At 43.8% G+C, this 23,530-nt stretch overlaps 1 protein-coding gene across 2 annotated transcripts in view; it reads left to right on the top strand.

Annotated features, from left to right (window-relative positions):
• The window catches only part of NUP54 (nucleoporin 54), a 128,125-nt gene that overhangs the window by 42,509 nt on the left and 62,086 nt on the right, over positions 1-23,530 (top strand). For both annotated transcript variants that reach the window (XM_069236842.1, XM_069236841.1), the window contains one exon: positions 21,238-21,425. In XM_069236842.1, coding sequence (XP_069092943.1) covers positions 21,238-21,425 — 188 coding nt within the window. The remainder of the gene's footprint in view (positions 1-21,237; positions 21,426-23,530) is intronic.

Here is a 23,530-nt window from a genome sequence, read left to right on the forward strand (position 1 = left end):
TTGGTCAGTTTATGAGATGGTTGGGACAGAACCAATTACATTAAAAGAATGCTTCTTCCTTACATTCTTGTTTTCATTTTTCTCTCTTATTGGTTCGGCGGCTTCTTCTGTCGTCACCAGTTTTCCGTTACACAGATAAAATGTTTCAAGTTACATAAAACTACTGAAAGCCATTGTTTTCTGTGGAACATTATCTATTAGGAAGTTAAATAAAATGTTACAGAACAAGAACATTTCTTTCGGACATTAGATCATCACATAGGATGTTTCAGAAAGGACAAACGTTCCACTGCCATCAACATTTCTAAGCTTCACATTATTTCATCTGAATTAACTTAACATAAGCCTACTTAAAAATGCAGTAAAATGTGCACTACAACATTTCATAAAACTCAAACTACTCATTTTCTAAACATGTAATTATTTTTTTTCCATTACTCTCCGTTAGTAAGCATAAAATATATTTAGACAGTGATTTATTTTTAATTTTGAAATCTCTGTGTCAGTTATCAGTGTAGGCCTCATTTTCATTTCAGCCTTACACTTTTTAAACGCACATTTTCTTTCAGTTAATCACGCAATTTTATTAGAATTTTTCAAACTTTAACAATCCCTCCTCTGATAACTATATATGTCATCACAAAACTATATTAACTAATTTATTAATTCATTTTTTGTTAACCTAAAACTTAGTCTCTCAAATACATCTATTCTTTCTTGTATTTCTCCAATTTTCTTTTTGTCTTAAATCATAAATTTGTCTGCTTCTCAGTTTCTCAAGTCTCAATTCCTCCCTCCTTATGATCATTTTTCATTTGTTTTCTCTTAATCATTTTATAAAGTTTGTAAAATCCAATAGTACAAATGACACAAGTAATTACAATCAATAATGGTCTCAGAATTTTTACAACAATCCTTTGCCAAGATTGACCAACCAATTTCTCACATTTGTCACACTTTTTCCAACATTTTCCATAACCCTGGTTCTTTCAGTTCTTTTAGGTCTGAATTTGAATTTGTGAGGTTCTTAATAAAATGTCTAATTCCTTTACTATTCTCAGGGCTAGATGTACAGCAATGTTTTGATTTCAGCATCTGGAAGAGTCTGCCTTCTTTTGCTAAAATGATATCTAACGCAAGACTGTTCTGAAAAACATTGAATGGACCACAGTCATTTCAGTATCCATTAAAACTACAGCTCCAGAAAAATCAGTTAGCATTTTGTCGACAATAGTAAACAACTTTCTAATTTTCAGAGCATTCAGAAGAACTCCTACGAAGGAATAATTGCCCCAAATATATCCTCAATTATTTCAGAATAGGTTTTTCTTTTTGGTCTTGGTCTTTGCAATTCATTCGAATTATATGTGTCATCTATGTTGTCAATCTGGTAAATTTGTGGGAATACAACTCCCAAATAGCAAGTCCCATACCATCCCCATGAGAGACAATAGTAAGCATTCTTTCCACAGATGTAATAAACTCCTGGAATAACAGGGTCCTGGTCATTTAGCATAATGTCCCATGTATTCTTGAAATACATATATCTGCATTCACTTGTTCCAACAAAGTTAGTATCAGTTCTGGATTGTGGTCTATAAATGCAAAGCTTTCCTACAGGTTGCGCATCGAAAGCTAATTTACCTTATGTTTTAGTTTCACTAAATGCGTAGTAGTTTCTAAATGTCTCCTTCACTAACCCTTTCTCTATCTTCTTAAAAGTTTTTCTTCTGGCATCAGTTTGATCTAAAAAGGACTTTTTTACATGTGAAAGCAAACATGTAAGGTTATGTGCATAGGCAGTCCCAAAGATTAGTGTAGGATCAAAGAAACCTCTCACAATGTCAATATCTCTTTCTTTGGCAATGTTCCTCAAATGCTAATTAATGGAAATTAAAGAAAATACAACATCTAGGTTACAATAGCAATACTGAATGTATTCCTGATTATAAAGCCTTTTTAGTAGAAGACTACAACTAATTCCATAGGTTAAAGGCAAACTATGATAAGTTATTCCTTCTGGCACTGATGAAGGAATTTGCGTACAAACATAACACTCTCACGTTCATTGTCTCAACATATTCGTATAACAAGCAATAGAAAACATTAGAAAAAGGATCTCCTTGTCAGTGGTATAAATGTAAGTATTTATCATCACTATTAAACTTTTCTAACTTTGAAAATGTAGTTGTCTCTAGAGAACTAATATAACTATTTTCAGGTGTGTGATGAATACTTATGATCACAGTCAACAACAAACACACTAGCGCACAAACAATTTCCAAAGCAATACACATCCACTTACAACACCTATTAGTTTTCACTCTGTTGTGATTGTTTTCCATCCTGTAATGAATCCGAAAGAAGAAGAAAAGAAAAATATTCAACTATGAAGCAAAGAATCAAAAACAAAAATAATTTTCTTTGCAGTTATTTACAGCTTTCAGACTCTTCTTCAGAACTGTTGACAAAAATGTTTGTTCAGTAGCTTCTCAACAGTTCAGTTTGTCATTAATCTGTTTCAAAGTCTCTTTCAGCATGTCATAGTCTATTAAACAATGTAGGAAGTTGGCTCTGTATGCACTATTTCAAAGTAAGGAATAGTATGCACAGAGTCCAAGGGTTCCCCTTAGAGGTAAGATCGTGGCAAAAAGAGTCGGGTCAGGTGCAGAGTTCAAAGTGGTGCCCAAAACGCATAGGCTTCAATGGAGAAGGGGGTGCCCCGGTTCCAGTCTGCCAGCAGGTAAGTACCCGCGTCTTCGGAGGGCAGACCAGGGGGGTTTTGTAGGGCACCGGGGGGGACACTAGTTAGCACAGAAAGTACACCCTCAGCAGCACGGGGGCGGCCGGGTGCAGTGTGCAAACACACGTCGGGTTTTCAATTGGAATCAATGGGAGACCAAGGGGTCTCTTCAGCGATGCAGGCAAGGGGGGGGGGGCTCCTCGGGGTAGCCACCACCTGGGCAAGGGAGAGGGCCTCCTGGGGGTCACTCCTGCAATGGAGTTCCGATCTTTCAGGTCCTGGGGGCTGCGGGTGCAGGGTCTTTTCCAGGCGTCGGGATCTGGGAGTCAGGCAGTCGCGGTCAGGGGGAGCCTCGGGATTCCCTCTGCAGGCGTTGCTGTGGGGGGTTAAGGGGGGACAACTTTGGTTACTCACAGTCTCTGAGTCGCCGGGGAATCCTCCCTGAAGTGTTGTTGTTTCTCCACAAGTCGAGCCGGGGGCGTCGGGTGCAGAGTTGCAAGTCTCACGCTTCTGGCGGGAAATGCTGTTGTCTTTAAGTTGCTTCTTTGGAAACAAAGTTGCAGTCTTGGGTGAACAGGGCCGCTGTTCTCAGGAGTTTCTTGGTCCTTTTTAGAGCAGGGCAGTCCTCTGAGGATTCAGAGGTCGCTGGTCCTGGGGAAAGCGTCGCTGGAGCAGTTTTCTTCCAAACGGGGGAGACAGGCCGGTAGGGCTGGGGCCAAAGCAGTTGGTTTCTCTGTCTTCTCTGCAGGGTTTTTCAGCTCAGCAGTCCTCTTCTTCTTAGGTTGCAGGAATCTGAGTTCCTGGGTTCTGGGGAGCCCCTAAATACAGAATTTAGGGGTGCGTTTAGGTCAGGGAGGGCAGTAGCCAATGGCTACTAGCCCTGAGGGTGGCTACACCCTCTTTGTGCCTCCTCCAAAGGGGAGGGGGTCACATTCCTATCCCTATTGGGGGGATCCTCCATCTGCAAGATGGAGGATTCCTAAAAGTCAGAGTCACTTCAGCTCAGGTTGCCTTAGGGGCCGTCCTGACTGGTCAGTGACTCCTCCTTGTTTTTCTCATTATCTCCTCCAGTCTTGCTGCCAAAACTGGGGCCGTGGCCGGAGGGGGCGGGCAACTCCACTAGCTGGAATGCCCTGTGGTGCTGGAACAAAGGGGGTGAGCATTTGAGGCTCACCGCCAGGTGTTACAGCTCCTGCAAGGGGGAAGTGATAAGTATCTCCACCCAGTGCAGGCTTTGTTACTAGCCACAGAGTGACAAAGGCACTCTCCCCATGTGGCCAGCAACATGTCTCGAGTGTGGCAGGCTGCTAAAACCAGTCAGCCTACACAGGTAGTTGGTTAAGGTTTCAGGGGGCACCTCTAAGGTGCCCTCTGGGGTGTATTTTACAATAAACTGTACACTGGCATCAGTGTGCATTTATTGTGCTGAGAAGTTTGATACCAAACTTCCCAGTTTTCAGTGTAGCCATTATGGTGCTGTGGAGTTCGTGTTTGACAGACTCCCAGACCATATGCTCTTATGGCTACCCTGCACTTACAATGTCTAAGGTTTTGCTTAGACACTGTAGGGGCCCAGTGCTCATGCACTGGTGCCCTCACCTATGGTATAGTGCACCCTGCCTTAGGGCTGTAAGGCCTGCTAGAGGGGTGACTTATCTATACTGCATAGGCAGTGTGAGGTTGGCATTGCACCCTGAGGGGAGTGCCATGTCGACTTACTTGTTTTGTCCTCACCAGCACACACAAGCTGGCAAGCAGTGTGTCTGTGCTGAGTGGGGGGTCCCCAGGGTGGCATAAGATATGCTGCAGCCCTTAGAGACCTTCCCTGGCATCAGGGCCCTTGGTACCAGGGGTACCAGTTACAAGGGACTTACCTGGATGCCAGGGTGTGCCAATTGTGTAAACAAAAGTACAGGTTAGGGAAAGAACACTGGTGCTGGGGCCTGGTTAGCAGGCCTCAGCACACTTTCAAATCAAAACATAGCATCAGCAAAGGCAAAAAGTCAGGGGGTAACCATGCCAAGGAGGCATTTCCTTACACAACCCCTCCCCCAAACGAAAGAGGATGAGACTAACCTTTCCCAAGAGAGTCTTCATTTTCTAAGTGGAAGAATCTGGAAAGGCCATCTGCATTGGCATGGGCAGTCCCAGGTCTGTGTTCCACTATAAAGTCCATTCCCTGTAGGGAGATGGACCACCTCAACAGTTTTGGATTTTCACCTTTCATTTGCATCAGCCATCTGAGAGGTCTGTGGTCAGTTTGAACTACAAAGTGAGTACCAAAGAGGTATGGTCTCAGCTTCTTCAGGGACCAAATCACAGCAAAGGCCTCCCTCTCAATGGCACTCCAACGCTGCTCCCTGGGGAGTAACCTCCTGCTAATGAAAGCAACAGGCTGGTCAAGGCCATCATCATTTGTTTGGGACAAAACTGCCCCTATCCCATGTTCAGAGGCATCTGTCTGCACAATGAACTGCTTGGAGTAATCTGGAGCTTTTAGAACTGGTGCTGTGCACATTGCTTGTTTCAGGGTGTCAAAGGCCTGTTGGCATTCTACAGTCCAGTTTACCTTCTTGGGCATTTTCTTGGAGGTGAGTTCTGTGAGGGCTGTCACTATTGATCCATATCCCTTCACAAACCTCCTGGAATACCCAGTCAAGCCAAGGAATGCCCTGACTTGAGTCTGGGTCTTTGGAGCTGCCCAGTCCAGAATAGACTGGATCTTAGGCTGGAGTGGCTGAACTTGGCCTCCACCTACAAGGTGTCCCAAGTAAACCACAGTTCCCCGCCCTATCTGGCATTTGGATGCTTTGATAGAGAGGCCTGCTGATTGCAGAGCCTTCAAAACCTTCTTCAGGTGGACCAGGTGATCCTGCCAGCTGGAGCTAAAGACAGCAATATCAAGATAAGCTGCACTAAAGGATTCCAAGCCAGCAAGGACTTGATTCACCAACCTTTGGAAGGTGGCAGGGGCATTCTTTAAACCAAAGGGCATAACAGTAAACTGATAATGCCCATCAGGAGTGGAGAATGCTGTCTTTTCTTTTGCTCCAGGTGCCATTTTGATTTGCCAGTACCCTGCTGTTAAGTCAAAGGTACTTAAGAATTTGGCAGCACCTAATTTATCAATCAGTTCATCAGCCCTTGGAATGGGATGGGCATCTGTCTTGGTGACAGAATTAAGTCCTCTGTAGTCCACACAAAACCTAATTTCTCTCTTTCCATCTTTGGTGTGAGGTTTGGGGACTAAGACCACTGGGCTAGCCCAGGGGCTGTCAGAGTGCTCAATTACTCCCAATTCCAGCATCTTGTGGACTTCCACCTTGATGCTTTCCTTAACTTGGTCAGACTGTCTGAATATTTTGTTTTTGACAGACATGCTGTATCCTGTGTCCACATCATGGGTACACAGGTGTGTCTGACCAGGGGTTAGGGAAAAGAGCTCAGCAAACTGTTGCAGGACCTTCCTGCAGTCAGATTGCTGTTGGCCAGAGAGGGTGAGTGAATAGATCACTCCATCTACTGAACCATCTTTAGGGTTTGATGAGAGGAGATCGAGGAGAGGTTCACTCTCAGCTTCCTGGTCCTCATCTGTTTCCATCAACAGATTCACATCAGACCTATCATGGAAGAGCTTTAGGCGGTTCACATGGATCACCCTCTTGGGGCTCCTGCTAGTGCCTAGGTCCACCAGGTAGGTGACCTGACTCTTCTTCTCTAGCACTGTGTAAGGGCCACTCCATCTGTCCTGAAGTGCCCTGGGAGCCACAGGCTCCAAAACCCAGACTTTCTGCCCTGGTTGAAATTCAACCATTGCAGCCTTTTGGTCATACCAAAACTTCTGGAGCTGTTGGCTGGCCTCAAGGTTTTTACTTGCCTTTTCCATGTACTCTGCCATCCTTGAACGTAGGCCAAGTACATAGTCCACTATGTCTTGTTTAGGCTCATGAAGAGGTCTCTCCCAGCCTCCTTTCACAAGAGCTAGTGGTCCCCTTACAGGATGGCCAAACAGAAGTTCAAAGGGTGAGAACCCTACTCCCTTCTGAGGCACCTCTCTGTAAGCAAAGAGCAGACATGGGAAGAGGACATCCCACCTCCTTTTGAGTTTTTCTGGGAGCCCCATGATCATGCCTTTTAATGTCTTGTTGAATCTCTCAACAAGGCCATTAGTTTGTGGATGATAGGGTTTAGTGAATTTATAAGTCACTCCACACTCATTGCACATGTGTTTCAGGTATGCTGACATGATGTTGGTACCTCTGTCAGACACCACCTCCTTAGGGAAACCCACTCTGGTAAAGATACCAATGAGGGCCTTGGCTACTGCAGGGGCAGTAGTCGACCTAAGGGGAATAGCTTCAGGGTATCTAGTAGCATGATCCACTGCTACTAGTATGTACATGTTCCCTGAGGCTCTGGGAGGTTCAAGTGGACCCACTATGTCCACACCCACTCTTTCAAAGGGGACCCCCACCACTGGAAGTGGAATGAGGGGGGCCTTTGGATGTCCACCTGTCTTACCACTGGCTTGACAGGTGGTACAGGAGACACAAAACTCCTTGACTTTCTGGGACATGTTGGGCCAGTAGAAGTGGTTGACTAGCCTCTCCCATGTCTTGGTTTGTCCCAAATGCCCAGCAAGAGGAATACCATGGGCTAAGGTCAGTATGAACTCTCTGAACTCCTGAGGCACTACCACTCTCCTAGTGGCACCAGGTTTGGGATCTCTTGCCTCAGTGTACAGGAGTCCATCTTCCCAATAGACCCTATGTGTTCCAGTTCTCTTGCCATTGGACTCTTCAGCAGCTTGCTGCCTAAGGCCTTCAAGAGAGGGACAGGTTTCTTGCCCCTTACACAACTGCTCCCTTGAGGGTCCCCCTGGGCCTAAGAGCTCAACCTGATAAGGTTCCAACTCCATAGGCTCAGTTCCCTCAGAGGGCAGAACTTCTTCCTGAGAAGAGAGGTTCTCTTTTTGTTGTTGTTGTGTTGCAGCTGGTTTCCCAGTTGTCTTTCCTTTCCTCTTGGTAGGCTGGGCCCTTTTTTCCAGGCTCCAGCTCTACTTTTTCACCCTGAGCCTTGCACTGTGCCCTTGTCTTGACACACATCAGTTCAGGGATACCCAGCATGGTTGCATGGGTTTTCAGTTCTACCTCAGCCCATGCTGAGGACTCCAGGTAATTTCCAAGCAAACAGTCTACTGGGATATTTGAGGAGACCACCACCTGTTTCAGGCCATTGACCCCTCCCCACTCTAAAGTTACCATAGCCATGGGATGTACTTTAGTTTGATTGTCGGCATTGGTGACTGGATAAGTTTGTCCAGCCAGGTATTGACCAGGGGAAACCAGTTTCTCTGTCACCATGGTGACACTGGCACCTGAATCCCTCAGGCCTTCTACACTTGTCCCATTAATTAAGAGCTGCTGCCTGTATTTTTGCATGTTAGGAGGCCAGGCAGCCAGTGTGGCTAAATCCACCCCACCCTCAGAGACTAATGTAGCTTCAGTGTGACACCTGATTTGCTCTGGGCACACTGTTGATCCCACTTGGATACTAGCCATTCCAGTGTTAGCTGGAGTGGAGTTGGAAGTGGTACTTTTCTTGGGACAGGCCTTGTCTCCAGTTTGGTGTTCAGGCTGATTACAGCCACGACACCAGGCCTTTTTGGGATCAAAGTTTTTACCCTTGTACCCAAAATTGTTTTGTGAAGAGGCTCTGGGCCCACCCTCCTGTGCAGGTTTTTGGGGGCCTGAAGAAGACTCTTTACTATTTTTGTTTTTGGATGTCTCAACACTCTTCCCCTGGGGAGGCTTTGTGACCCCTTTCTTTTGGTCACCCCCTGTGGAAGTCTTGGTCACCCTAGTCTTGACCCAATGGTCCGCCTTCCTTCCCAATTCTTGGGGAGAAATTGGTCCTAGGTCTACCAGATGCTGATGCAGTTTATCATTGAAACAATTACTTAATAGGTGTTCTTTCTCAAATAAATTGTACAGCCCATCATAATCATTTACACCACTGCCTTGAATCTAACCATCCAGTGTTTTCACTGAGTAGTCCACAAAATCCACCCAGGTCTGGCTAGAGGATTTTTGAGCCCCCCTGAATCTAATTCTATACTCCTCAGTGGAGAATCCAAAGCCCTCAATCAGGGTTCCCCTCATGAGGTCATAAGATTCTGCATCTTTTCTAGAGTGTGAGGAGTCTATCCCTACACTTTCCAGTGAACATTTCCCAAAGGAGAGCACCCCAGTGAGATCTGCTTACTTTTATGGTTACACAAGCCCTCTCAAAAGCTGTGAACCATTTGGTGATGTCATCACCATCTTCATATTTAGTTACAATCTTTTTAGGGATTTTCAACATGTCAGGAGAATCTCTGACCCTATTTATGTTGCTGCCACCATTGATGGGAACTAGGCCCATCTCTTGTCTTTCCCTTTCTATGGCTAGGATCTGTCTTTCCAAAGCCAATCTTTTGGCCATCCTGGCTAGCAGGAGGTCCTCTTCACTGAGGTTATCCTCAGTGATTTCAGAGGTGCTGGCCCCTCCTGTGAGGGAAGCAGCATCTCTGACTAGTATATTTGGAGACAGGGCTTGAGTGGCCCTGTTCTCCCTAAGTAGGACTGGAGGGGGGGAATTCTCCTCCAAGTCACTATCATCATCCTCTGGGTTGTCATCCTCAGAGGGGTTGGCTTTTTCAAACTCTGCCAAAAGCTCCTGGAGCTGTTGCTTGGAGGGTCTCGAGCCAATTGTGATTTTTTTAAGTTTGTAGAGTGACCTTAGCTCCCTCATCTTAAGATGGAGGTAAGGTGTGAGGTCGAGTTCCTCCACATTCATCTCTGCACTAGACATTATGTTTCTAAAAGTTGGAATACTTTTTAAGAATCTAAAACTAGTTCTAGAATCTAATTCAAACTTTCACAAAACTTTTAAACTCTAAAAGAAATGCTAACAGGGACTAACACAAGGCCCTAGCTAACAGGGACTAACACAAGGCCCTAGCAGGACTTTTAAGAATTTAGAAAAATAGTTCAAATTGCAAAAATCAATTTCTAATGACAATTTTGGGAATTTGTCGTGTGATCAGGTATTGGCTGAGTAGTCCAGCAAATGCAAAGTCTTGTACCCCACCGCTGATCCACCAATGTAGGAAGTTGGCTCTGTATGCACTATTTCAAAGTAAGGAATAGTATGCACAGAGTCCAAGGGTTCCCCTTAGAGGTAAGATAGTGGCAAAAAGAGATCATACTAATGCTCTATTTTGTGGTAGTGTGGTCGAGCAGTAGGCTTATCAAAGGAGTAGTGTTAAGCATTTGTTGTACACACACAGGCAATAAATGAGGAACACACACTCAGAGACAATTCCAGGCCAATAGGTTTTTGTATAGAAAAATATATTTTCTTAGTTTATTTTAAGAACCACAGGTTCAAATTCTACATGTAGTACTTTGCATGAAAGGTATTACAGGTAAGTACTTTAGGAACTTTGAATAATCACAATAGCATATATACTTTTCAAATAAAACACATATAGCTATTTTAAAACTAGATAGTGCAATTTTCACAGTTCCTAGGGGAGGTAAGTAATTGTTAGTTCTTGCAGGTAAGTAAACCACCTACGGGGTTCAAGTTTGGGTCCAAGGTAGCCCACCGTTGGGGGTTCAGAGCAACCCCAAAGTTACCACACCAGCAGCTCAGGGCCGGTCAGGTGCAGAGTTCAAAGTGGTGCCCAAAACGCATAGGCTTCAATGGAGAAGGGGGTGCCCCGGTTCCAGTCTGCCAGCAGGTAAGTACCCGCGTCTTCGCAGGGCAGACCAGGGGGGTTTTGTAGGGCACCGGGGGGGACACAAGTTAGCACAGAAAGTACACCCTCAGCAGCACGGGGGCGGGCGGGTGCAGTGTGCAAACACACGTTCGGTTTTCAATTGGAATCTATGGGAGACCAAGGGGTCTCTTCAGCGATGCAGGCAAGGGGGGGGATACTCTGGGTAGCCACCACCTGGGCAAGGGAGAGGGCCTCCTGGGGGTCACTCCTGCACTGGAGTTCCGATCTTTCAGGTCCTGGGGGCTGCGGGTGCAGGGTCTTTTCCAGGCGTCGGGATCTGGTAGTCAGGCGGTCAGGGGGAGCCTCGGGATTCCCTTTGCAGGCGTCGCTGTGGGGGCTCAGGGGGGACAACTTTGGTTACTCACAGTCTCGGAGTCGCCGGGGAGTCCTCCCTGAAGTGTTGTTTCTCCACAAGTCGAGCCGGGGGTGTCGGGTGCAGAGTTGCAAGTCTCACGCTGCTGGCGGGAAATGCTGTTGTCTTTAAGTTACTTCTTTGGAAACAAAGTTGCAGTCTTGGGTGAACAGGGCCGCTGTTCTCGGGAGTTTCTTGGTCCTTTTAGAGCAGGGCAGTCCTCTGATGATTCATAGGTCGCTGGTCCTGGGGAAAGCGTCGCTGGAGCAGTTTTCTTCCGAAGGGGGGAGACAGGCCGGTAGGGCTGGGGCCAAAACAGTTGGTGTCTCTGTCTTCTCTGCAGGGTTTTTCAGCTCAGCAGTCCTCTTCTTCTTAGGTTGCAGGAATCTGAGTTCCTAGGTTCTGGGGAGCCCCTAAATACAGAATTTAGGGGTGTGTTTAGGTCAGGGAGGGCAGTAGCCAATGGCTACTAGCCCTGAGGGTGGCTACACCCTCTTTGTGCCTCCTCCCAAGGGGAGGGGGTCACATTCCTATCCCTATTGGGGGGATCCTCCATCTGCAAGATGGAGGATTCCTAAAAGTCAGAGTCACTTCAGCTCAGGTTGCCTTAGGGGCCGTCCTGACTGGTCAGTGACTCCTCCTTGTTTTTCTCATTATCTCCTCCGGTCTTGCCGCCAAAAGTGGGGCCGTGGCCGGAGGGGGCGGGCAACTCCACTAGCTGGAATGCCCTGTGGTGCTGGAACAAAGGGGGTGAGCCTTTGAGGCTCACCGCCAGGTGTTACAGCTCCTGCAAGGGGGAGGTGATAAGCATCTCCACCCAGTGCAGGCTTTGTTACTAGCCACAGAGTGACAAAGGCACTCTCCGCATGTGGCCAGCAACATGTCTCGAGTGTGGCAGGCTGCTAAAACCAGTCAGCCTACACAGGTAGTTGGTTAAGGTTTCAGGGGGCACCTCTAAGGTTCCCTCTGGGGTGTATTTTACAAAAAACTGTACACTGGCATCAGTGTGCATTTATTGTGCTGAGAAGTTTGATACCAAACTTCCCAGTTTTCAGTGTAGCCATTATGGTGCTGTGGAGTTCGTGTTTGACAGACTCCCAGACCATATACTCTTATGGCTACCCTGCACTTACAATGTCTAAGGTTTTGCTTAGACACTGCAGGGGCACAGTGCTCATGCACTGGTGCCCTCACCTATGGTATAGTGCACCCTGCCTTAGGGCTGTAAGGCCTGCTAGAGGGGTGACTTATCTATACTGCATAGGCAGTGTGAGGTTGGCATGGCACCCTGAGGGGAGTGCCATGTCAACTTACTTGTTTTGTCCTCACCAGCACACACAAGCTGGCAAGCAGTGTGTCTGTGCTGATTGAGACCTTCCCTGGCATCAGGGCCCTTGGTACCAGGGGTACCAGTTACAAGGGACTTACCTGGATGCCAGGGTGTGCCAATTGTGTAAACAAAAGTACAGGTTAGGGAAAGAACACTGGTGCTGGGGCCTGGTTAGCAGGCCTCAACACACTTTCAAATCAAAACATAGCATCAGCAAAGGCAAAAAGTCAGGGAGTAACCATGCCAAGGAGGCATTTCCTTACAAACAACAATTGTAAAATGCACTTATAGCATGTAATATTCTTCTTGTTCAGCTGGCACTTTAGTTTCAAATCAAAAACAAATTCAAGTTCCAAAATCTTGATCTGGAAATTGAAGATCAAAACAAAATGACAAAAATTATCGTTGCCACTCATCTACTGCACAGTATGCCCATTCAGGACCAGAGTATCTTCGACTTGCAACTCTCTTCCCTTTCGATCTTCGGTTTGCACTTATTTCTCCTTCACTTAGATCTTCATCTGTGCTAGCTCTTGTTGTTGTCTGGTTCTTCATTTAATGTCTGCAGTACATCTGGAACTTTTTCATTTGTCTATAATTCAAACCACTTGTCTCCCTTCACAAGTTTCTTTGACAGCGTCTTTTGCAAAACTAGACTTATAGCCCTTCTTGCTTCGGCAGGATTTTCCCTTTGACTTGATGTACCTGCACCATTCACCAACTCAGGAGGAGTCAAATCTGTATGACTTTGATCCAACTCAACTCCTTCATCAGCTGCTTCTTCAGGAAACTTAATTAGTTTCAACTGATCTTCCCACTCGTCTGCTTCTGGGAGAGCTCTCCTTCGACTTCACCCTCCTGTTTCATTTGCTGATGCTTGAGCAACTTCAGGAACCACTATTTCATCTCTCAGAGCTGTTCCTGGATCTTCATCAGTTTGCACTGTCTCTGTTTTTGTTTCCACAGTCTCTTCTTGCTTCTTGACACTGCTCAATAGTTGTCAGTACTCTCAACAACTCATTTTCATCTTCTAGTGGATAGGGCACTTTCCTCGTGTGACTAGCATGAATCCAGTTCAGCATCCCAGTGCACTTCACAGCAGTCATAGTCACAAGTACAACTTGATACAGACCCTTCCACCCAGGTTCAAGACAAGTTTTTCTCACATGCTTCTTGACCACCACCCAGTTGCGAGCCTGCAGACTGTGACACTGGTCCTGGGATGGCTGCCCACTTATCGCTTCCACCTGATGAGAGAAAGAGCGAACCACATCAGCTAGATTCTTGCAGTAATCCAGCACCATATCATATGTTATATTCACAAGAGCATTTGCAGGAACCGCTGGCATCCTCATTGCTGTACCCATGAGGATTTCATGGGGAGACAGTCCTGTCATTCTATCAGGTGTGTTTCTCATGCTCATCAAAACCCAAGGCAACTCATCTGGCCATTTCAGATTCGTAGATGCGCACATCTTTGCAAGATGTGCTTTCATTGTGCCATTTATTTGCTCTACCTATCTAGATGCTTCAGGTCGATAGCTACAGTGCAACTTCTGCTCAATGTTTAAGACTGAACATAGTAATTTTATCACTTCGTTATTAAAGTGGCTTCCTCTGTCTGATTCTAAAGAAGCTGAAAATCCGAACCTTAGTATCAATTCTCTAAGCAAAAGCTTTGCAGCTGTGAGACTATCATTTCTAAGGGTAGGGTAAGCTTCAATCCAGTGACTAAAAATACAAACAATCACCAACACATATCTCAAACCACCACGCACAGACATCTCAATGATATCCATTTGCATTCTGTTAAATGGCCCTCCTGTTCTTCTAATGTGACTCAAATTGACAATAGTTCTTTTTCCCATGTTGTTGTGTTGGCAGGTGATGAGCCTGTGACAAATTGCTACTGCAACCAGTCTAAACTTTGGATTAAACCAACATTTTCGTACAGGTCAGCAAAATTTCAATAGAGTGAGGGACCAAAACAGTTAAAGGATGTCACACACAATAGCTTCACATTGTGATATGGAGGTACTAACCTCTGCCACAGTTTGCAAACAGCCAGGTAAAGCTGCGGCGACTGGATCCAAAGTAGCAGAAAAATATGCTACAGGGCGTTTTACGCCACCATGTACCTGTGTAAGAACAGATCATACACATACATTTTTTTCATGACAAAACAGTGTAAATGGTTTCATGTAGTCAGGCATTCCCAAAGCTGGTGCTCTGCACAAACTCTCTCAACTCGGTACAAGCTTTCATGCACTCTCCATTGACGGGTACTGGATCTGTTATGTCCTTGTGGGTCAGTCTCTATAATGGCTTTGAAATACAGAAACATTGGGAATCCATTGGTGACAATAACTCCCTATTCCCAGAAACATCCTGACATCTCTTTGTGTGACTGGAGGATTCATCTGCAAAATAGCTGTAACCCTCTCTTTGAAAACGTGTCTCACACCCTTTTCTATTTGGTGTCCCAAATATTTCACTTCTTTCTGACAGTACTGTAATTTCGCTGGGGACACTCTATCTCTATTCTCTCCCAAATGATTCAACAAAGCAATTGTATCTTGCCTGCATACGTCTTTTGTCATTGAAGCAACCAAAAGATCATCAACGTGCTGAGCTAATGCTGGTTGGAAAGGCATTTCCAGTGGCTCCAAATTCTTTTCCAACACCTGATTTAAATATTGACTGTGATTCTGAAAAACCTTGTACAATTCTACACCAACTGTAGACCTTATTACAGAATTTAAAACCGAAAAGAAACTGACTGTCCTCATAAAGAAGGACAGAGAAAAATGCTTGTGAAAGATCTACCTGTTTCACAAAGTCTTCAATTAAAGGAATTACTCCTTCAGTTATATCTGGTGTCATGTGATATTGCAGATTCTGTGGAAAAACTACATTAGGTTTAACTTTTCATTCACTGAATCGCATTCAGTTTGCATAGATGAATCATCATCACTATTCATCTGGAGCAATTCCATCATTTGAACAGGTAATCAAACAAATTTGTGTAGTCCTGTAAAGTTTCTAATTTTAACAGGGACTGGTTCAGTAATCAGGATTGTCAGAAGCTGATTTGTAACTCCTACAATCTGTATTGTTTTCCTAGAAAGTGGCACAGTAGGAACTTCTTCTTTTCTCACTACTGAATGTGTAGCTCCTGTATCAACTAGGAATGAAACATCATGACTCATTAACTTTCTATTTACATAAGGATCCTTTTGAACCACCTCTAATGAAGCTGCTAACATACATTCTTCTTTATCCGAACTTTCACTCACATCCATCATTCCATCATTTATCACTTCATCATTCGATTCATCCTTGCTGTGAAGTGTGAACTGTTGAACTGTATGATTACTGTGATTTAACTTTTGACCTGTTCCGCTGAGAAAGCCTCATCTGCTGCCCACCATTGGAGCTTGAGGTATTTGCATTTGTTGCTTTGGTACCTTTGTACCTGAGGCTGAATTAACTGTGACTGTGGCACCTGGAAATGTGGCATTTGTATTTCCTGCATTGGTTGAGGACTTTGCATTTGCTGAGAAATCTGCATCTGATAATTTTGGACATTCAAATTAGGACCTCTCAAATTTGGAAACTGATTGTTTTCATTTATCTGCATAACCATGCCTTCTTGTACCAACATTGGACACGCACACTTTCAATGCCCCCAAAAACGCAACTGTGAAAAGGTAACATCCTTTTTATTGCCTGCATATCATCCAAATTGACCATCAGATTTGGATTGATGCGATTGTCACCTCCATTTCCACCATGACCTCTACCTTTTGCTTGGTTCTGAAACAACAGGTCTCCCTGTTGCTGAGAATAATTTCCCTGCATCCCTGATTGTGCTGCTTTAATCTGCATCACCATCGCCTTTTCCTTCAATTTCTTCTGCTTCATTTCAGCCTCATCACTATCAGTATTTCGCAAAACTGTAATACTTCATCAACCGGTTTTGCTTGCAAACAAATCAGATTACTCTTAAGCATCTGTCCAATTTCAGGCCTCAAACCTTCAACAAATCTAAACACAAAATGAATCTCGTCTTTTGGCTCAATTGTTTCTGTGCCAATGTAATGTTTAAACGCTTGCAGTAATCTCTTGTATGCATGTATTAACTATTTTGCTTCCTGTGCTGTCCTATCAGTTCTCTGCAATCAATAATTTTGAGTGGAATTCTTGTTTTCAAAAATTCGATCACTCTGTAATAGTACTTCATTACATCAGGTGATGGTGCACCTGTAACTGGATCTTGTGGAGGCTCTGTTGTTGGCCAGTCTACACTCCTCTTGCATTCAACCCATAAATCAGCCAGAACCACTATTTCTAGCAGGGTAGTCAAGAATTCCCACTGGCATTTTGAAAGCTTTACAAACCCATCTGTTTGCTGGTACCATTCCAGTGGTTTCTCTCTCAATCTCAGGTAGTCATTTGTAAACAACAAAATATCACTTCTGCTCCAAGGAACATGCACAAAATTCCCTCCTGGAATTTCTCTACTTGGAATACTTTTACTGTATTATCAGTCTTTTGTGCATTAGTACTCAAATTTGCAGACTCCTTTTTCTTCTAATCTCCTTTCTTCACCCATCTGCTTCCCATTTATCTAATGCTCCCCATAATTGGATATTCTGAATTAATTCTTTAATATGAATCTTCATTCCTGGTATTCTCATGTTCTCAAAATCTTTTGAATGAATTTCTAACCTGTAACTTCTCAGTTGCTTTGTTTTCTTAAGATCTATATCCTATTTCTCTGCAAGGTCTGCTAATTTCTGGTGTACCAATCCTGCACTGTGTGTAACAATTTTACATGTGAAGCGTAACTCATCTTCATTATCTGAATCTATTCTATTCACATCAATTGTTCCCTCAATTATTTCATTTATTTCTAATTCAAGCATTGCCAGGTTTAGTGAATTTTCCCTCTCAGTATTTGCCTTCATCTTCGTTCCACTTGTCTTTTGTAGCCAGTCTGTTAACTGCTGAGCTGTCAAACCTTGTAATGAAACATTATTATTATTATTTACATTTGGTATGTTATTGTTTTACATTTGGTGTGCCCTGTGAAATAATACATGGAGTCTCTGAAATCTGTGAATTTCTGGAACAACTCAAATCAATTAGTCTTGTCGAAAATCTGGTTCATTGGAGACATGACTCCCGTGTGAACATTCAATCTCTCCATTTCTGCATTTGAATTGAAAACATTCTGTACATTTTTCTCGTTATTTCCCTGGGAAAACAATGGTACAACAGGCCCAATAGTAACAGGTACTGTCAATGCTTTTGGACCCGTCTGAACATTCTGAGTTCTTGAGTATATTACTCCTGAATTTTGACCTGTCAAAGTTGAAGAACTCGTCTGTGAACTTACGACAGGTGTGTACCCCTGAATATTCTGAAGCGGTACTGGAGACACTAAACTAAGTGTAGACTGTCTGGACCATCAGTGGTTTCTGATATGCCTGTGATGACTGTACAATAGACGTGCGTGTTATACGCGGCGCGGAACTCACAACAGGAACAGTAGGGTAGATTACAGGTGCGACAGTCTGAATCAGAGGTGTCTGAGTAACAGTAATAGCAGGGACATTAGTTGTGACCTGTACTTCACTCTGTTTTACTGGAGCACTTGAGTCAGTACTAGTACTTGGACTTATCTCTTGTGCTGCATATGGTGGAGGACGATTTCTCAGTTACTGCATTATATATTCTTCATCATCTGATTCATCATCATAAGTCTATGATTTCCAGCCTTAACTGACTTCGACTCATCTTCTTCAGAAGAGTCTTTATTTTTCTTTTTAGTCTTTTGTTTGACACCGCTCCCTTTCTCTTGTGTAATTGCAGGAAACATTTTAATTCCCTGTAAAGTCTCTGTGCTCCAAAACTTTAGCTCATTGTCCCATCTAGCTTCTGCTAATGTGTTCTTCGCTTTTCTCATTCTTCTCTCAAATTTTAATTTCTCTGGTTGTCTGGCCACTAATTCCCAAATAGCTAGAGCTTCAAATTGTGCTGGTCTCGGAGGAGGTTTTAAATCTTAAAGCACTTTTCTGAATTTGTAAAATTCTCATATTAAAAGTTCCATGGACAGGAAACTCTAAACTCTCTTCCATCTCTGTAATTTTGCACCAATGTTTTAACCAAAGACATGCTCCTGTACCTTTCTCAATTATGATATATGCCGGAGTGCCTCTGGCGGGCGAATTTATTCTACTCTAGCTGGAATATATTCATCTCCCCTTAGCGCACTCTTAATTACTTTGAAATTTTTCATTTTTACTCAGATTTGACCCAAAACTACAATTAAATTAAAAACCGCGAGTAATTCAATCCCAAAATGCTCTTCACTTGCCTCTCTCGACCAATAGCCCTTCACGGTTGTCCATCAATCTGTTCACGAGCTCCCTTTCGCCAGTCGACTTATCTCAGTGCGGACACATGTAACGTCACTCTTAAGCACACAAGCTGACAGTATAGCGTCTTGTCCTCTCGAAATTAAAATCTGACAAAACAAATGCAAAATATTGCCAGCACTAATAAAGAATAATCAACATACCAACTTGTCTGCTTGCTACAGGTAAAGGACACAAACACTTCAAAAGCCTCACGGAATTTTCGATTGCGGCATTTAGCTCTAACAACTGCTCATTCAACTTTAGATTTCTCTGACTTGCAAGGAAACTTCGACCAGCAAATTCTACCCTTGACCAAATAGTAGATCCTCCCTGTGCACTCAGGAATCGCCAGTATTGGTCAAACTAACACTCCCCTTTGACCAAATTCCTGGAGAATGTGTTAATCACACCCGATCGACCTACTAAAACAGACAAGTTACAACAAAAACCCAAGTGTACTTGTATCAATACTCCAGAGTTTTAGACCATGCAGGGTCCGGACATCAACAACCACTTGGGCAATTTGTGAGCATAAGGCGCCACACACAATTGAAGTTCAACGACTTCCCTACATGCTCCCTTTGGAGTACGTACACTCCCTAAAAAACTACATTGGACTACGCCAACTCCCTAATTCTCACTAACATCACAATTCACTTGCGATTTACTTAAGCAGTGCAAGCGCAAAAACCCTAACTCAATCACAAATCACACTAGGAACGCTGAGAACATCTTCAAACAAGCATTGGCAAAATCTATTCCATCCCAGTAATCATTTGCAAAACCAAATTTCAAATTTTCAAACAAGCATTGGTAAAATAAATCTCCAAATTTTTCCAAATGGCATATAATCAATCTCCTCCTACTGGGACCTAGCAAAACCTTTCCTTATTGAGTCATAACCATCCTCTGCTGGTCCCACAATGATGGGCAGCCTACCCCCCCCACTTCCTTCTACCCCTCTTGTTGTGGCTGAAGCTGTATGGGACTGGTACTGTTATTTTGCTTCTTTGTGTACTGTAGTATTCTATAATGTCATTATACCAGTCTTGACAAGCTGTGCTTGATGTGTGCTTTCATGTACTGACTTCAACTCTACTAAAATGATCAATAAATACGTTTTTTTTTTAATTTATTTTTTATAAAGTCACTGTGTGGACTGAGTTGATTATACTAGTTTGCTGAAGTGTTATCAACTGGGCAAATACATTCTCATAAGATAGTGTACTTGCACTTGTGCACAGTCTTTCCTACTAGTTTGCAAATTGTCTGTTTAGCCATGCAGTTTACCACATTAAACTCCGGGATCCAGTGTTATGTCAAGTTATTAGTAATCTTCTGTACGAGTGGAATGTGGAATGCATGTGTGATGTTGCTTGATATAATGCGAGAGGGAAGGGTAGAACTTGGAACCTCGTGGAGGACTGGTGGGACAGATGCCTAGAGTCGTTGATGGAATCTGTGCCACCAGTACCTGTCTGCTCTTTTAAACCTACGTTGATTGTGTGGAGCGTTCATTCATAACAAAATTGGCGACGAGTGGCGGACATCGTAGAAACCAGCATTTAAACTTAAAGGAGCAGTTAGAGAATATTGTAGATGCAAGTTATTTCTTTAAACGAGTTGTGGAAAGCTGTAAGTAACTTATGCTTGTATATGTATTGCCACCAAGAAGATCGTATATTTGAGACTGCGATAGACTTGTGCATTTAGTACAGCGTGTGAGAAAATGCTTAAGCTCAACAAGCGCTGCAAGCACGTTGGATGAAGTGCGCAAGCTTCTGTGTGAATTATGAACAATTGCATTGAAAACTGTGATGTTATGACGCTTGGCATTTGACGACCATGTTAAGTCAGGTTAGTAACGACGCTGAATCACAGCGTATTGAAGTCCTCAGGTGGCCATCTTACATTGAGATTAGCGCTGTTCCTTTGCATTTTGACGTCTTTTGGTCCCCATTTTTAGTGAATTTGTTGTATTCTGTGACGGCTGGAGTAGCTGATGGAATCTGTACACGCCGTGTCCTTAAGCCCTTTTATAAGAAATAAAACCTGTGCTAATCTGGACCTGTGTGGAGCATTCATTCATAACACCCAGACTCAAAACTTTAAATCTTTGATGTTTTATCCCAGTGCTTTTGATTCCTACTGTCAGAGACAATTTGACAGCTCACAGACAACAGTTCGTAAGGAGCAACTGTAAACTTAGATTTTTGTTTGCTTCATCATCTCACTTGCATTCGGGAGAATTCTAATCATTTCATCCATTTGTTATGTGAAAGTTCACCATTGTTATGCTTTTGTAAGTCGTTTTCCCCATCCGTTCAGAACTCACAGGCACTAAACAGCCATGTAAATTTAAAGAGAGGCTTCTCAGTATTTGTTTTGCACTTAGAAACACGTGCCAGCTTTTCTTAACTTTGCCTTCCCATTATTGTCAGCCATTGATCATTACGGCCTAATGTAAGTCTGTTTTTTGTATAGAATGTTGGGGATAATGGTTGTATTTTAAAGATGATTTCAGCGTATACTTTTAAAATGTTAACATTTGTCTTTCTCCAGGCTGTTGGTTACAGCTGTATTCCTAACAATAAAGATGAAGATGGCCTTCTGGTTTTGCTTTTCAATAAAAAGGAGTCTGATATCCGGAGCCAACAACAGCAGTTAGTAGAATCGCTGCACAGAGTTCTGGGAGGAAACCAGACTCTGTGTGTGAATGTCGATGGGGTCAAAGCAATGCCTGATGATCAGTAGGTGCAATTTTTGTGTTTACAATATTTTGACTTTTTATACTTCAGCAAGGTATAGATGGCTGTTAGTTAATTTGCCTTTAGTTCCTATTTTTAAGATTACATCAATGTGGTGTTCATATAATCTTTATTCTTTGCACACTTGCCACTCTTTAAATGTTGCCACTGAAATCATTATTCAGCAAAAATTCCAGAATGTTGTGAAATGCTTCTTCAAATGCTATACCAGTTACTAGGCAAGAACTGGAATGCTTTGCACTCACTGTACTAAATGTCCGTAATCTCTGATCACAGTGAAGAGGATGTAAGCCGATAATGCACATTGATCCCTGTGGAGATGACGTGAATGTTACAATGCTTTGCACATTGTACTTTCAAGTAGGCTGTGTGTATGCTACTCCTGGCAGTGCTGACCTGAAAGCTGCTTATACAAAGTCTCCCCTCACACCTAAGCAACTGCCTACCTGCAGTCAGGAACATTTGAATACCTGCTGCTTCGTTCAGATCTTAAATCTGACAGATGAGAAGTAAGGTAGCATCACAATAAACCTTCACACCACCAGGTGAGGTCAAAATTCAAGTCTCATTGGACTGACCGAGACCATCCAGAACCTGCTTTTCCTAAATTTTAATCTCCTGTTCATGTTGATTTCTTCATAACTCTGTGCTCTCTTCAGAAAGAACCAGCGGTGTCTGCATGTAGCACTATCACAAAAATATTCTTCAGTTTCCACTCCAATTTTCCGTCCACCCCACCGCTGGCACTTGCAAGCTCCACCAAGTTTACCTGCAGCGCCAAGAACAGCTTGCCACATGTGCATACTGGTTAATTCCACTGAAAAGCTCGCGACATAACAACATAATTTACATGGTATAGAGCGCTGTTTATTTTTTACATTTTTTAAAGTGGAAACTGGGATTCTTGCTTGACAAGCATAGGCTATAACTTTGTCTGGCTCCCACAAAACCACCTCAAAAGAAGCATATTGATCTTTAAGTCCTAGCACTTAATTTACTTGGGTACTCCTGTTCACATAAGATAGTGTTCGGAGGAGTACAGACATCCTTGCCAACCCTTCAAAAGTTCAGGCAGACTGAGATGTAGCGCGGGCCGGATCCAGTTAGCCCCACTGAACAAAGTATCTTAAATCCTGGTTGTGGAGCATTGCGTGGATCTGAGTCAAAGATGCGTAGGTTCCGAGATGTGGCGAAGCTACAGTGCAAGGTTCTGTTGCGTCAGGGGTCCCATTGACTGGGCTTGGATTGCAAGGGCTGGCGTTTGGGATGCTTTGCGCAGCTGAGGTGAAGCATCGGTTCCAGTGAGCGATGAAGCTGGGATGCAGAGCTTCGTCGTCCAGGCTGCTATCGACGAAAGATGCGAGGATCCACTCTGTGGAAGTCGTGTACCGGTTCCAGAGGTGATGTATCGAACCAAAAAATGCAGGGTGCCACGGCAATGCTAGTCTTGTGCTGGATCCCATCCATGCAGTAGTACTGATGTGTCTGTTCTGCTCGAGGGTGTAATGCTCAGCAAAGAGGGTATGTAGGTTCAGCTGGTAAGCAGCTTAGGCCCAATTCCAAGGGTCCAGTGCTGCGGTAGCACCACTTGACAGGGTACACTCACTAATGTCACAGTCCAGGTACATAAGCAAGGTGGTCGTTTATGTTCCTGATACTTCAGATCAGGAGGCTGGCTAGTTGGCTCTTTGAGCCTCTCTGGTTTCTAGGTTTGAGAGATGCAGGTCCAGTCCTTTTCACTCCCAGGCAAGTGGGCAGTAGGGATCAGGTCAGCACAGCAAAGCACAAGTCCAAGATAATGCAGTTTAACAGAGTAGCAGTCCTTCAGCAGCACAGCAGTCATTCTTCCTGGCAGAGTATCTACGGGTCCAGAAGTGTACTCAAGTGGTGGTGTTTGTGGTTCAGTTCTTATACCTAGTGATGCCTTTGACTCCTGGAATATTTTAAAGACCTGCCTTTTAAGTGCATAGATGTCCTGCCCTGGCTCTAGGCTAACTACAAGGGATATGCAGTCCTTTGTGTGGGAACAGGACACAGTCTATTCAGGTGTGAGGCTGTGTTCAGCTCCTCCCTCCCATCCTGCCCAG

This window comes from Pleurodeles waltl, chromosome 1_2 (assembly GCF_031143425.1).
Source record: "Pleurodeles waltl isolate 20211129_DDA chromosome 1_2, aPleWal1.hap1.20221129, whole genome shotgun sequence".
Lineage (NCBI taxonomy): Eukaryota > Metazoa > Chordata > Amphibia > Caudata > Salamandridae > Pleurodeles > Pleurodeles waltl.